This window comes from Amblyomma americanum, chromosome 9, assembly GCF_052857255.1.
Source record: "Amblyomma americanum isolate KBUSLIRL-KWMA chromosome 9, ASM5285725v1, whole genome shotgun sequence".
Lineage (NCBI taxonomy): Eukaryota > Metazoa > Arthropoda > Arachnida > Ixodida > Ixodidae > Amblyomma > Amblyomma americanum.
Genome location: NC_135505.1, coordinates 22,521,237 through 22,534,817, shown reverse-complemented (window position 1 = coordinate 22,534,817; position 13,581 = coordinate 22,521,237). Strand labels below are relative to the sequence as shown.

The 13,581-nt window shown below is 48.8% G+C and overlaps 2 protein-coding genes across 4 annotated transcripts in view; one reads left to right on the top strand and one right to left on the bottom strand.

Annotated features, from left to right (window-relative positions):
- Positions 1-13,581, bottom strand: part of LOC144105434 (rho GTPase-activating protein 1-like) — a 168,502-nt gene that overhangs the window by 96,421 nt on the left and 58,500 nt on the right. The gene's annotated exons all lie outside the window — the stretch shown is intronic.
- On the top strand, positions 789-7,393 carry LOC144103940 (uncharacterized). Its single transcript, XM_077636661.1, has 4 exons — positions 789-1,307; positions 1,367-1,474; positions 1,567-1,641; positions 2,517-7,393. Exons 1-4 carry the CDS (start codon positions 1,004-1,006, stop codon positions 3,629-3,631), a joined length of 1,602 nt encoding a protein of 533 aa, XP_077492787.1. The 5' UTR covers positions 789-1,003; the 3' UTR covers positions 3,632-7,393.

The window sequence follows — 13,581 nt, the reverse complement described above, 5'->3', positions numbered from 1 at the left end:
ATAGCTTGATGATGGAGCATAACGATTGATTTTTAATCACGGTTATCTAATTAATGGTCGGTAAGACAAGATTAGTTCAGTGCAATTGTACTCGACATAAGCTATCCAGCGACTTAGTGATGTAGCGTAAATTTCAATTACATTACAATTAACTAATTACCGGTAAGTAATTGAGACCTACAATTAGTCCGGTGCAATTATACTCGACATAAGCTATCCAACGATAGAACACTTGCGGCGATTATGCCCGACATAAGCTACACAGCCACTACGGCCACATTCTGTACAGGCCGCGCATGAACCAAGTAATTGATAAGCATTAAAAAGTGGGCCTGCGTAATCTTTTGATTACCGTCATAACATTAAATTCTGAACGCCCAACACCTAAGCTCGGTTAGTGCTCATCGTGAGGAGGAACCCTTTTTACGTAATTGATAAGCGCTGCCTTTTGGCGCGATGACGCGCGCAGAGGAGAGACCCGTTCGGAGTGTAATGCACCGTCGCTGAGAACTGCTCTATGTCGTCGGAACGGCGTCATCTGTTGGTACTAACTTCGAAAGAAACGCCGATAAACTAGAATATAAACTAATGTTGTAGATCGCCCCAGCGACCACGCCACTGAAAGCCGGGGATGCTCTCTTCAAGGGGAACAACATGGCTGCCCGTCATGTTTAGCGGCCGTTTTCGGCAACACTGGGAGAGATGTCACCACCCTAAGCCAGGCGGCAGGCGGCATGTATGTAGGCTCCCTACCATTTCGGAAATCGCAGCGCCGCGAAAAAACCTAGCGGGCGCGCGACGCATTATGGGAAAAATGAGCGAGCGCCGACCGGCCGGTCATCTTTCCTGTCTCCTGCGTTTGCATAGCTGTGGTGTGTGTGTGTGCGTACTTTGTTTGGTTTGAGATTTCGTGTATTTTTTGGTGTTGGGCGGTTGCAGGTGCGCTATATTAAGTGTTACGTGCCTGTTGGTCACTTAGTGACCGCAGCCACTACTGCACGCGATGTCGTCGAAGTGCCGAGGCGGCGGTCAGACTTGTTGTGTGCCTGGTTGCGACAACAACACGCTGAGAGACAAGAACGTTTCATTTCATGCGTTCCCTGCAAATGAAAAAGAAAAAAAGGAGTGGGTGAGAAGAATTAACCGCCAGGGAAGTGCTGGTCGCTTCTCTTTGTGGCAACCTTCTAAGCACCACCGGATATGCGGAGCCCACTTCAACGCAAGTGGACGCCGTGGTTATATGGACCGGCTGCCAACAATTTTCCCCCATAAAGTCATCAATCAACTATCTCTTTCCTTTAATACCGGTAAGTATATATATTCAGACTGTTATTGCATATTATCATAACTTCCAAATCCTTTCCAGTCGCGAAACGCAAGAAGACGAGCTCCAAAACTGCCTCTGCCAGCCCGGTGCTCCTTCTGAACGAGTTGGAGATCGGCTGCGTAGTTGACGTGCCCCAATGCGATCGAAGTAAGCGACGCTTTAACTGTGCCATCTTTTTTCTGATGCTTCGGCTTTGTGTGTACGCATTTTCATGAAAGCGTTTTTTTTTTTGTACGCAGAGAGCGACGCAGTTTCCAAGGAGCCCACCCAGCTGACCTTCGGTGCACCGGCTTCGCCTCGCACGGAAACGGAAGGTTAGTGGTGGTTAAAAATTGTCGCTTTCTTCATTCCACTATGAAAACTTATTTTTCGCTTTTAACGGACCCCTATCGCGCCCACTGATACCGAGGTCCACGGGTGTTGTGGCAACCGGCATATTTATAGCGAGCGGCTTCTACATCCAGTGAAAACTGACAAAACTTTTTCCCGCGAAGCCAGTTTTCCGCGAGCTTTTGCAGCTAGCCATTGGACGTCTGCATGATAGGTTGCATGTTGGGAGTGGCAGAACCTCATGTGTTCTGTGACATAAATGTTATCAGTGATTTCTACCGTGCATATGTTACTACAGCGAGTTTTATGATAAACGCGGTACCTCTTCCACCAGTGCACGGCATTGTGAAACTTACCCATTTCATTTCTTTTTCCTCGACATTATTCCCTTCACCCCAGCTTGGAGAAATGTCCCAAAAGTCAGGCTAGCCAAATTTGGTGGACTTGCTGGGTGCATGAAACCTAGTATTTATGTATTTTGGTTCACTACGGATACGGTCATGCAGCATGATTGGCGATTCCACACCAGTACGCTGGTAGCACAAGCTGCAACGTCGTCGAACTGCATGCTCAGGAGGGGAAACAAACAGCTCATGAGGCTTAGAAGTATAACTGGATAGTATTGATCTGGACTTGCTGGTTGGTAAGCTGCTTGCACAGGTGGATCAGTGGAGTGAAAGAGAGTTGGGCTGTATGGCTTCGTTATCCTGGTTCTCTGTTGTCTGTATATCAATGTAAGCCGAGAGCAAAGGTTCAGAACACCCACTGTCGGCTGAAGTGACTATTTCAAAACCTGAAATCTGCATTAAAGCAGGGCCTAACTGTTCGCAAATCATTAAACAGTTCATTTCTTTTTTAGGTGCCGACCACTCATACTCCATGGGGCCTCCAGACGCAGCATCTGCTGCCGCACTAAGAAAAGTCGCCCACCTTCTCGAACACTGCGAAAAACTCGAGCATGAAAATAGCTTGCTCCGCAAAGACAAATCTGAGCTCCAGAAAGAGGTCGAGGATCTGAAGTCTCAGTTGCACGATGTGAAAGTTGAGGCTCTCAAAGAGAAACTAAAACTAAAAGATTGTGTCTCCAAAGTTCACGATTTCGTTTCAGATGAGAAACGACTCGTGTTTTATACGGGTTTCAACTCCTTCAAAAAATTTGATGCGTTCGTTGAACATGTTGAATGCATGTACCAGACACTGAAAACGGGTGCTGGCAGGCCACCAGCACTGACAATGAAAGAACAGCTTATTGCAGTGCTTTGCAGGCTCAGAGTTGGCCTGCTAGAGCAGGATTTGGCATATCGCCTGAAAGTGTCTGTGGCGACCGTGAGTGCTATGTACTCATTTTGGGTTAATTTTTTGTATGAAATGCTAATCCAGGTACCAATGTGGCCATCACGTAACACAGTGGACCTGTTCATGCCAGACAATTTTAAAGAACTGTACCCATCTACACGCATTGTACTGGACTGCACAGAAATTTTTATCGAGAACCCGTCTGACTACAAAACACAAAGCGACACTTTCAGCTCGTATAAGGGACATAACACCGCAAAAGGGCTCATTGGCATCACTCCAAATGGCTTCGTTTCTTTCGTGTCTAATCTTGCTCCTGGAAGACTTTCTGATCGAGAAATCACAAGACACAGTGGCCTGTATGAGTTGCTCGAGGAAGGGGACAGTGTAATGGCGGATAGAGGATTCCTCATTGAAGATGACCTCCGTCAGCTTGGAGTCAAATTAAACATGCCACCCATGTTGAATGGCCGCACGCAGTTGTCACTGGCAGATGAGTTAGCAACACGGCAGATAGCCAGTTTGCGAATCCATGTTGAGCGTGTCATCAGGGAAGTTAAAAACTTCAGGATACTCCGTGCCGTCTTTCCTAATGTTATGGCAGAGAAGCTGAACAAGATATGGAAAATTTGTTGTTTTCTCAATAATTTCATGCATGAGCCCATTCTAAACCGATGAGCGATGGTGGCGTTTTTAATGTTTTGTATGTTGTGCATGGTCTACTGTAACGCAGGGGTGCTCAAACTTTTTCTTTCTCAGTTGAAGAAAGACCAACTTTATTTGGCTAAAATGCAGTCGGCTTCTAACAAGTTTCATTTATGTTTTGGCCAGCTTCGGTCACGGAGCCTGTCTTGGAAAGATTTGCTTTATGGGGGTTTAACGTCCCAAAGCGACTGAGGCTATGAGGGACCCCGTAGAGAAGGGCTCAGGAGATTTCGACCACCTGGGTTCTTTAACATGCACTGACATTGCACAGTACATGGGCCTCTAGAATTTTGCCTCCATCGAAATTCGACCGCTGCGGCTGAGACTTCAAAAGGTGCTGGCCGACATATTTAAAAGGGGTACGCAAACTGCACAGCACCTGAACAAATACTTAAATTCAGTTATGACTGGCTGTATAGTAAGATAGCAGTAAGCAGCTACAGCATTAGTCCCAAAATACTTGGCTAAGGCGGATGAAGACATGCATAAACATAGGTGCTTGGGGAATCTAGGAAGTGCTCCAAGAAACCAGAGAGTTCCACAAAACGCAGTTTGAGAATCCCTGCTGCAGTGCAAGGCATTGAACTTGCGTTAAAGTACACTACTTCATGCACAGCAGACTAGAGCCGCATTTCTTGCTCTGCTGAAGTCTGAAGTTACTGTACAGGCTACATAGGGCTGCAATGTCTTATTTCTGTGACAGTGTTGTACAAATGATTTGAGCATAGAATGTGGCAGTACTATATCCGAGTCATGACTTGAAACCAAATCACCAGTCTCATTGCTGAACTACACAGACAATATGGAAAGTTTATGTTTGTAGCCATTGTCTTTTCTACCACAGATTGTCTTTCCTAACTTTTTGGAATGAAATCTGTAAAGTGAATTTCACTTTGTTATTTTTACATGTGTTAGTGACGTGCTCCTATTTTTGAAAAAATTGTGATATGTATGTGTATTGTATATTTGTATATGTGTGTACTGTATATGTAAAAAATTTGTATATGTATGAGAGTATTTCATGCCATTGAAATTTGAGAGCTTTATTACCAACTCTTATGTAATGTCCTGCATGGAACCCTTGAGAACGAACTTATATGAATCAATGCTATCGCACTCAATATCAGCTGCAGTACTCTAGATGCGGCAGGTTTGAGCTTGGTCGTCAAAAGCAGTGCGAGCCCAGTGCTGCTCGGAACTTGTGCATTAACCCCTCAGTTCAAAGTATGCTAAATGTGCACTTTGGGCGCTCTCTATGACTAAACATTGATTTACTGTAAAGCATAAGCCTTCGTTGGTTCACTCCACGTATGTTACAAGTCGTATTGAGTGAAAGAGTACCTTCACTACGGAGAACACACTTGTCAATTTGCAAAGATTTTGCTTGCAACTTTCAATGTGGTTTCCTTACAGAGACCAATGTGAGGTCACTATCATCATTAAGTATAGTAAATGTTGAAGTATGTAGCTGCCCAGGTTCCTGGGACTAAGAGTGCATTATGTATGTGTTCAATGACAGGGCAGCATGACGTGTGGTGCTTGACATTTACTTTTCACACACCGATTAGTTGCTAGTTGCACACACATTTAAATAGGTAGTGGCAACACATGCACATGGTCATAATGATATTACACAGAAAAACACTTTCTTCATTTCTTCATAGAGACTAATGCCATACAAGATATTTAAAAACCAAATATATGTAAGTATGAACACATGCCAAAGCATCCAAGCAAGTACATGAGTCCAAGCATCTTTGTCTTGCAGAGCAATGTAACTGAAATAAGTCATTGAGAGAGAGAGAGAGAGAATGAAAAGGAAAGGTAGGGAGGTTAACCAGATGTGAGTCTCCGGTTTGCTGCCCTACACTGGGGATGGGGGATAGGGGTTAGAAAGATGACAGAGAGAAAAACGAAAAAAAGAAAAAAAGGAATGTGCACACATGGAAACACACACACACACACACAAGGCGTTCCAGTTAGTCTTTCACACAGGCCGGTAGATTGCAAGAAGCGCAAAAGCGCTTGCACGGCCTTCTTCTGCGACGGTAGGTCCTTTCGATGTTGTCGAATTCTTTTTTCGGATAGCGGTTGGTCGTCCAGTTGGTCAAGTTCATGGCTAAGGCATACCCTCTGTGGACTGTACTGCGGGCAGGAGCACAATATATTGAAATTCACACACAAGCACAGTGCTCTTGGTAGTTCTTGTAACATTCCAGAAGACATGGCAGCATTTTGGAAATCCAAAGCGAGCTGTCAAAAGTGATCCTCTGAAAAGTGCAGTCTGTGCCATTATCAACCACAAAATCACACCAGGAGAGTCCAGTCAAAGCCATTTGCCCCTGGACCTGGTAAAAGTACTTGTGCGTTGGTTTAAGAACTCCATTCTTCAGGTAGGATGCCGTATTCACAGCATTTTCTAATTCATCACCCCGTTCCTTGGCAGCTGAGAGGGTCTTAACTTCAAGGAGACCAAAATCTCCTCCCTCCTCTACAACACGGTCAGGCGTTGCACCAAGAACAGGGACACCAGGATTGACACACAACCCACAATAGTAACTCCTAACTGGCACTGTTCTCTTCCCTATGTAACGTTGCACGGCTGCATCTTCATTCCTTAAACCATCAGCCATGTATTTGGTCTGCATCTGGCTAGACCCGAACAGCCTCTTGAAATACTTCTCGTCAGCTGGCTTCTGCCGTGACACCACATCTCCGAAGTGTGAAGCAGTCAGGCGCTTGGATCTCTCGAAGTTCCATGTTGTAGAGCCGCTTTGCATCCTAGTCGCTTGCTCAAGGGCCCATGAGTCTTCTAAAGTAAGCTCACAGGAGCCGAACTTGTACCCAGCTGGCACATGCTCAGCCCACAGGGATTGCACTGGTAACCTGATTGGCATCTGGCTAAGAGCCTCCTCGTGAAGTGTTCTTTTCACTGGTACGGGCAGAAAGTGGTTGTCCTCCAGCGTCTTGCATAGCATGGCGTTTGGAATATTTTTCTGTGTCTGATGCATTCTCTTAATATGGTCTTCTGTCACTCTCAGAGAAACTGTGGTTTCTTGAGTCAGATGCCTACCAGCTTTCATTGGCATATGTTTCACAAAACGTAGTTGTGAGAACTCACGTGTGTGCACGTTGACCTTCTTAGCCCCAGTACCCCATGCTCTGGGTTTGTCTGTACACGACTGCGTGTCTCGCACGTAGGCTGCCCCAGAGCGCTTCAGGTCTAGTAAAAACCATAATAATGCAACTACATGTTTACAAACACCTGCAGCTCCAGCCCGGCAGTTGCAGGTTCCTTCAACCACAGTTCCATTTGACGAGAGCACAGCAGCGGTGTTATATGATTTTGCCAAAGAGAACGATGCCTCCACGGTTGCTTTAACAAAAGTGGACCTGTCAGCCTTGCAAATAAGAACATTTTGAACCTTCTCTGATTTAAACATCCTGTATCCGCTTACAGTATGTTTCTGAGCACCATGTGCATTCTGATGTGCCAAGATTTCTTGCTCCGAGAACCCATCCGGCACGTCTTTTAACTGCTTTGTCCATGGTCCTTTCGGTAACCTTTCTTGAAGAGGGATTGCATTACGAATGGTTCGTAGTGGTACCTGCACCATGGGTATAAGCAAGTGTCAAAATGTTTTCCTTGGCACTCCACATATAAACAGAGCATGCAAGCATACACAGCTGATCATGGGACCACCAATGCGATCTTGAAATAAAAGAGTATTTATACATTGTGTTTTGTTTAATTGTGGCAAGCATGCTTGAAAAGCAACGCTGAACCCGTTTCGTTTACTACGCGCGGCCGTGAAGAATGTTGCACATGGACGGGCTCGGTAAACATCTAGCTAAACTCTGAGGCGCCCTAGTGCAAAGTACTGGCGCGTCCATGTTTTTCAGGTTAGTCAAAACATCCGCCCCAGTTTGTTTTTTTCGACCGCGTTCGCGTTACTTGTAGCCACCGAGGCACGTTCATATTTTGGCTGCGTCTATCTGCACTCCATGGTAGTAAGACATGGAGACCGCGACCGAGATGGTATGAGCTGTCAAACTCGTTGAATATGGCACAAACAGCAACTGCTATCTGTATCGAGATGCTATGCTCAGCTACACAGAATGTAACAGTGCTAATGCAAGAGCTTGGTTCTGCTTCGTACTTGCTGCGCGCTATTCAAACAACACTACAGACAAGAAAATGCGCTGGCACAAGCTAAGCGCCAACTCAACTACTTACTTCTTGCAAGGTGTACGTTATTAACGTATGCTCTGTCCGTTTCTTTCGACCATATACTTGTTTCAGAGTCGTGCGTAGAATAAACATAGATTAAATAGCACGCTGTAACCAAAAGACTGAATGGGCAGTGCTCGATAACGACGTATTTTGCTAAAATACAGCGCATACATTCTCGCAAGAGGGTGTCGCACTGTTGCAACAAACATGAATGTACTGTACGCTACGTACTACGCCTGCCGCCGGGACAGCCGCACAAACTTGGAATGTTCGCGACGGGCGACCAGTAAATAAATGCACTGTTAGCGCGTGCTCACCAGCAAAACACGCCTGCTAGCCGTAAGATCGCGCTCGTGCCTTCTGCAGCATAGATATATAAAACGCTGACAACGCTGTTGCTATGCAACGCAAGCAGCGAGCGCGCGACACTGGCACATGTGTGCGCTTCTCGTGCGCTCACTTGCGAAAATACTCGCTTCGCGCTCGTAGCGTCGGCTGCATAACCACAGAAAAGTTGTACGGCAATGTAAAGATAACTTGTGCGGCGCAAATATGCAACAAAAGTATTACTAGCACTCCAAAAAAACGTTTTTTTTTTACCTGCTGTTGCGCGGCGTCCATAGCGTACCACTGCTCCGGCGGATCCTGCCCGGCAACCTCGCTCACAATTCCCAGCCTGCTTTGCGGCGGTCGCGTAGGGGGCGCGCGCAACTTTCCGAAATGGTCCATTGTGCGAAGCGGAGCTCCCTCGGAGGAAGCGCCCGTTCGCCATATCGTAATTCCGCAAACGTGAGGGGCAGAAATTAGACGGAGGGGGGGATCACTGACCGCGCCAAGGACCCATCGCGGAAGCTGCCGGCGCCGCTGCACCGGACGGAGCTGAGCAAACACCGCCAGCGCCTTCCCCGTGGGTATCTTCCATCCGTGAATACGCACCGTCCCACCTTCCCGCGGCATCGGCTTGGTTTGGTTTACGGTTTATGGGGGCTTAGCGTCCCAAAGCGACTCAGGCTATGAGGGACGCCGTGGTGAAGGGCTCCGGGAATTTCGACCACCTGCGGTTCTTTAACGTGCACTGACATCGCACAGTACACGGGGCAGCGTCGGCTTGGATGGGTGGATGAATTTCAATGGGCGGTGTCTACAGTCTCACCTCGCTATAGTAAACTGATCTTATTTATTCCGCACTTCCCTCGCCAGTACACGCCGTCGTGTGGACGGATACATGTAGGTGATATCAGCACGGGGCCGCGACAGCTCCTCCTGATCTACATGAGCTGCTCAAACCACGTGACAGCAGCGGAGGTCCGCTGAGGCTCGTCCACTGCGGCCACGACAAGGCGCAAGTGAAGAGCGCACACCGTTCAAGTCTACGCTACTCGCGTAGCTGTTCCGTGCATCCGGCGGTGCACCGTGGCCCGAAAGCATGCATGCAGACAGGCAGTTCCACAGTTGTATGCAACGCGTTACAAGTGCTACATCACTTGTAATGAAGTGCACTTTCTACGAATTTTCTAATGCATTCTTCACATTTCGCAAGGGGCAACGTTCTCAGTAATACGATCATATTTTTTTTTCTTTACGTAATCCAGCACTCGAAGACAGTTACTTTCTATTTGAAGAACAAAACGTAACTGCCGGTGTGACTTCGTCGCAAGCGCTACGGCTACAGTGCCGAGACCGACAATGGTCGGGCTGCGCAAAACTCGCGCGCGTATAAGGACGTCCGCACATGCAAGCCTGGGCGACTTGCATCTGAGTAGCCCCGTGTTCGCATTTCTCCACGACATCCCATGGAGCACAATGTCGTGTTTAGTCAGCTTAGTCCCCGTCCGAGTGCCAACGACAAAGCGCGGCACTTTTGCATAACTACATCGAGCCGGTGCGCACGGTCTTCGTACGTCACAACGCCGCGCCCTTCTCTGCTGCCCGTGTGTACACCGACCGAGTGTTCAGTGTCGCTGCTCATGCTCTCACGAGGAAAGCTGAGAAAAACAACAGCCGGCGAAAACTGGCACGGTTTAGTTTTATGGGGTTTAATGTCCCTAAGCGACTCAGGCGCTGCAGTGGAGGGCTCCGAATAATTAACTTCGGCCATCTGGAGTTGTTTAACGCGCACTGACATTGTACAGCACCGGGAAGGATTACGCCTCCATCGAAATACGACCGCGGTGAAAATTAACAACGTATACAATTGCACTACAGAACAGGACAAGGAAGCCGCACCGGCTCATTGTAGTCCGGGTGACTGTGTTGTGCTAATAAAAGTGGGAAGGAGAATAAAGTGATAGGAATCGATTACTCTTTTGTAATTATGTTCCTTCTGGGGGCTGAAACTGACCCCTGAAATCACTTACATTTCAGGTGAAGCAACTGCCGTTTTAATCTGTTACTTCTTTTCTATAGGGGTGTAGTACACAAGAGTGGGCAGTTCCAAGCGAGCGCTTGTGCTGTGTGCTAGCTTGCCTAGTCCTTACGTTCTGCGCAGAGGTGCGACGCAGTACACGGAACTGGCACAAACTGCAGCACTTAGAAGGGTCTACCGAGGTCGAGCTGAAGTCTGCCTGCGCTTGAGCTTTTATCAGCGATTGCCAGAAGAGAAAAAGCGTGATTCAGGTGTCCCCATCAGCGTCTCATTTAGCGCGTAAAACGCGTGCGTCGACAGCGCTATCTTTGCGCGGATTACCGAGTATGTTGTACACTGCGCCGCCATTCATTTCAAAAAGCATGCAGTCCTCCTCGGCGAGGGCGTGACGAGTGTGAATCCACTGGAGGGTTTTTTAGTCACATTTTCTCAGCGACTACCTGCCGCGGTGGCTCAGTGGTTAGGGCGCTCGACTACTGATCCGGAGTTCCCGGGTTCGAACCCGACCGCGGCGGCTGCGTTTTCATGGAGGAAAAACGCTAATGCGCCCGTGTGCGGTGCGATGTCAGTGCACGTTAAAGATCCCCAGGTGGTCGAAATTATTCCGGATCCCTCCACTACGGCACCTCTCTCTTCCTTTCTTCTTTCACTCCCTCCTTTATCCCTTCCCATACGGCGCTGGTCAGGTGTCCAACGATATATGAGACAGATACTGCGCCATTTCCTTTCCCCCAAAAAACCAATTATTATTATTAATGCGTCCTTTGCTGGCGGACATGGCTGATGCGTCATGAGCCAGACAATCAATTCTTTTACTGCGAAAAACAACTGGGTGCTGTTGTCCCGGGTGTCTGCACGCCACTAGCGCCACTGGCGAGTGTGTGTGTCGTACGGGCGTCCTTGGCGCACCAGAAGCTGTCACGGCGCCCACGCTCTGTGTCGGCGCGGACGAGCGGCAAGGCCACTGGCGCAGCGAAGCGGGCTCCCACGCGCACCTCCGCATTCCCCAGGCGTGCGCCCCAGCGTGGGTTTGTGCCCAATGGCGCGCAGCCCTTGCGCGGTGGTCGCTACTCCGAGCGACCCGGTGGACTTCTCTGCCGCCATACAGCGCGCCCACGCAATGCCCCGCTGAAGGCACACGGTGTCACGCATTATACGTATATAGTCGGATGCAGGTAAAGAACAAAGCGGCTTTTCTCGGTCAAAGGACCCCCCCCCCTTCCAGCCAGTGGCGTCGGCCGATTCTCATGAAACTGCTAGTGTGACAATACAGGGAGGCTACTGTCCCCTTTCATCTGCCACTCCCTGCATTGTCACTCTAGTAGGACCATGAGAATCGGCCGACGCCGTTGGCTGGAAGGGGGTCCTTCGACCGGGAATATCCGCTTTAATAGTTCTTTCTTCACTTGCATCCGGCTATCGGCGGACGCAACTCAAGAAGGAAGTGGCAAATGCACCTCAAAGGACCCCCTTACAGCCAATGGCGTAGGCCGATTTTCGCATCCTCCTGGACCGATCCCCTTGGACCTCCTAGCGTGAAATCGGAGGGGACCGGCGGGAATAACCACGGCTTAATCAAATTTACCTCGGCGTCACAATAATCGGTCGACGCCACTGGCTGGAGGGTCTCCTTTGAGGGGCCGCTTCCTTCTTGCGCTGTGTCTTTTGGAATGGCCCAAGGTGGCCGTGAGAGCAGCGTTACGGGATGGACTCCTGTATACCCACAGGGCAATTACAAAGATCCACTAGCAGAAAACAGAGAGATTAAAGACAGAGTCAAACCACTGCACGGCAACGCTGAAATGGAGGAAGCGCAGAGAAGCGAAAGGCGCCAACCATCGGAGCGAACTATCGCGCCGAAGTTTCTGCTCGCGGTCTCGGTGTATGCACCACATGCGAACATAATTATACACAGCCTGCCTCGGTTCCCATTGCCTCGCGCCACTCCTCCGTTCTTTGCACGTCCAACATTCATGGAGAAAATTTCGAAAATTGAAAAACTGTAAGACAATAGTGAAGATAACTGTCCATCCTTCCGATATGTAGCAAAATCGATCTTTTGTCGCGTTTCCATCGCTCGTGTTAAGCAGTTAAGACTACCATAGAAAACCAACGGTGAACACTTTTGGCGATAGAAAAAAAAAACGTTAGTAGCAAAAAATATGCAACGCTGCCGAAGCCAGATCTTTGCGCACATTGATTGTTATAGTGAAAGCTTACACTGTATGGAAAGGTTGTGCTCATGAACTTTTTTCCGCTCAAAAATGCTTTCGTACACAATTTTTGGGTATACGAACAGACATACATTAGTGTGGGCAGAGAAAAAAGAAAGAAAAATAACGTTGCCCATGCAGCCCGCACCGCCAATGGCACAACGGGCTGGGCATGAACAGACAGGCGACTGACGGCCCTTCGTTTCCCGCGCACATCCTTCGTGCACTATTCGCCAACGACGTCGTGACGCCAGCAACAATGCAGCCTGCACCATTTTGTACGGCACACAGCAGAGCCACGGCGCACCGCCGCCGAATTAAGACGCTCCGGCATGTGCAAGCGAGGGAACAACAGCTGAGGGGAAAAGCGGCAGCAGAGGACCGGGGAACTGCATGGCAGTCAGCTCAAGGACGCGCGGAAAGCGTACGCACCCCTGTGCATACACTGCACCTCATGACCCGAAGCGTATATGACAGGCCTGGGGAAATTCTGACATCACATTAATTCCCGAAATAGCTACAGCTGACGTCGAAGAAGTGGAACACTACAGGCAACTAGCTACGCTTTCCCTTGCTTACACATCTCCCAAGGTGACAGGATCGGAGAAACGTCAAACGTATACTTACCAAGCCATCAAGCGGGGTTCCGGAAAGGCAACCGGCTCGACAATACGCCATATCCATGCCAGAGATCGGGTAACGGAGATATACGCACAAAATGAAGAGCTCTCACGCAAAGCCTCCACTGAGTGCGATTCTGCGGCAACAGGGGTAGACATGCGGGCAGTATAGTATACATAATATGGCAACGCCGGAGCTCTGCCCGTCGGTAATCGGCGACTAGTGTGATTTTAGCCGACGGAAAGCCAACCGTCCAACTAGCCCAAAACGACCTAACGGACGCACGCTCACGAGGAATGTTTGCTCAGTGAGCGGACTCGTTCCTGGGCTGTCCGGTGCTGCCAATCAACGTACGAGTGACTTGAGAGGGCCTGCCATCCCTCGCTTCGGGAATGCCGAGGGCGGCCGACGCGCTGCAAGTGAATGAATGACTCCCTAGCTTTTCCTTGCGCACACCGCGGCCGGCCGGTGCACTGTGATGAGCACACTT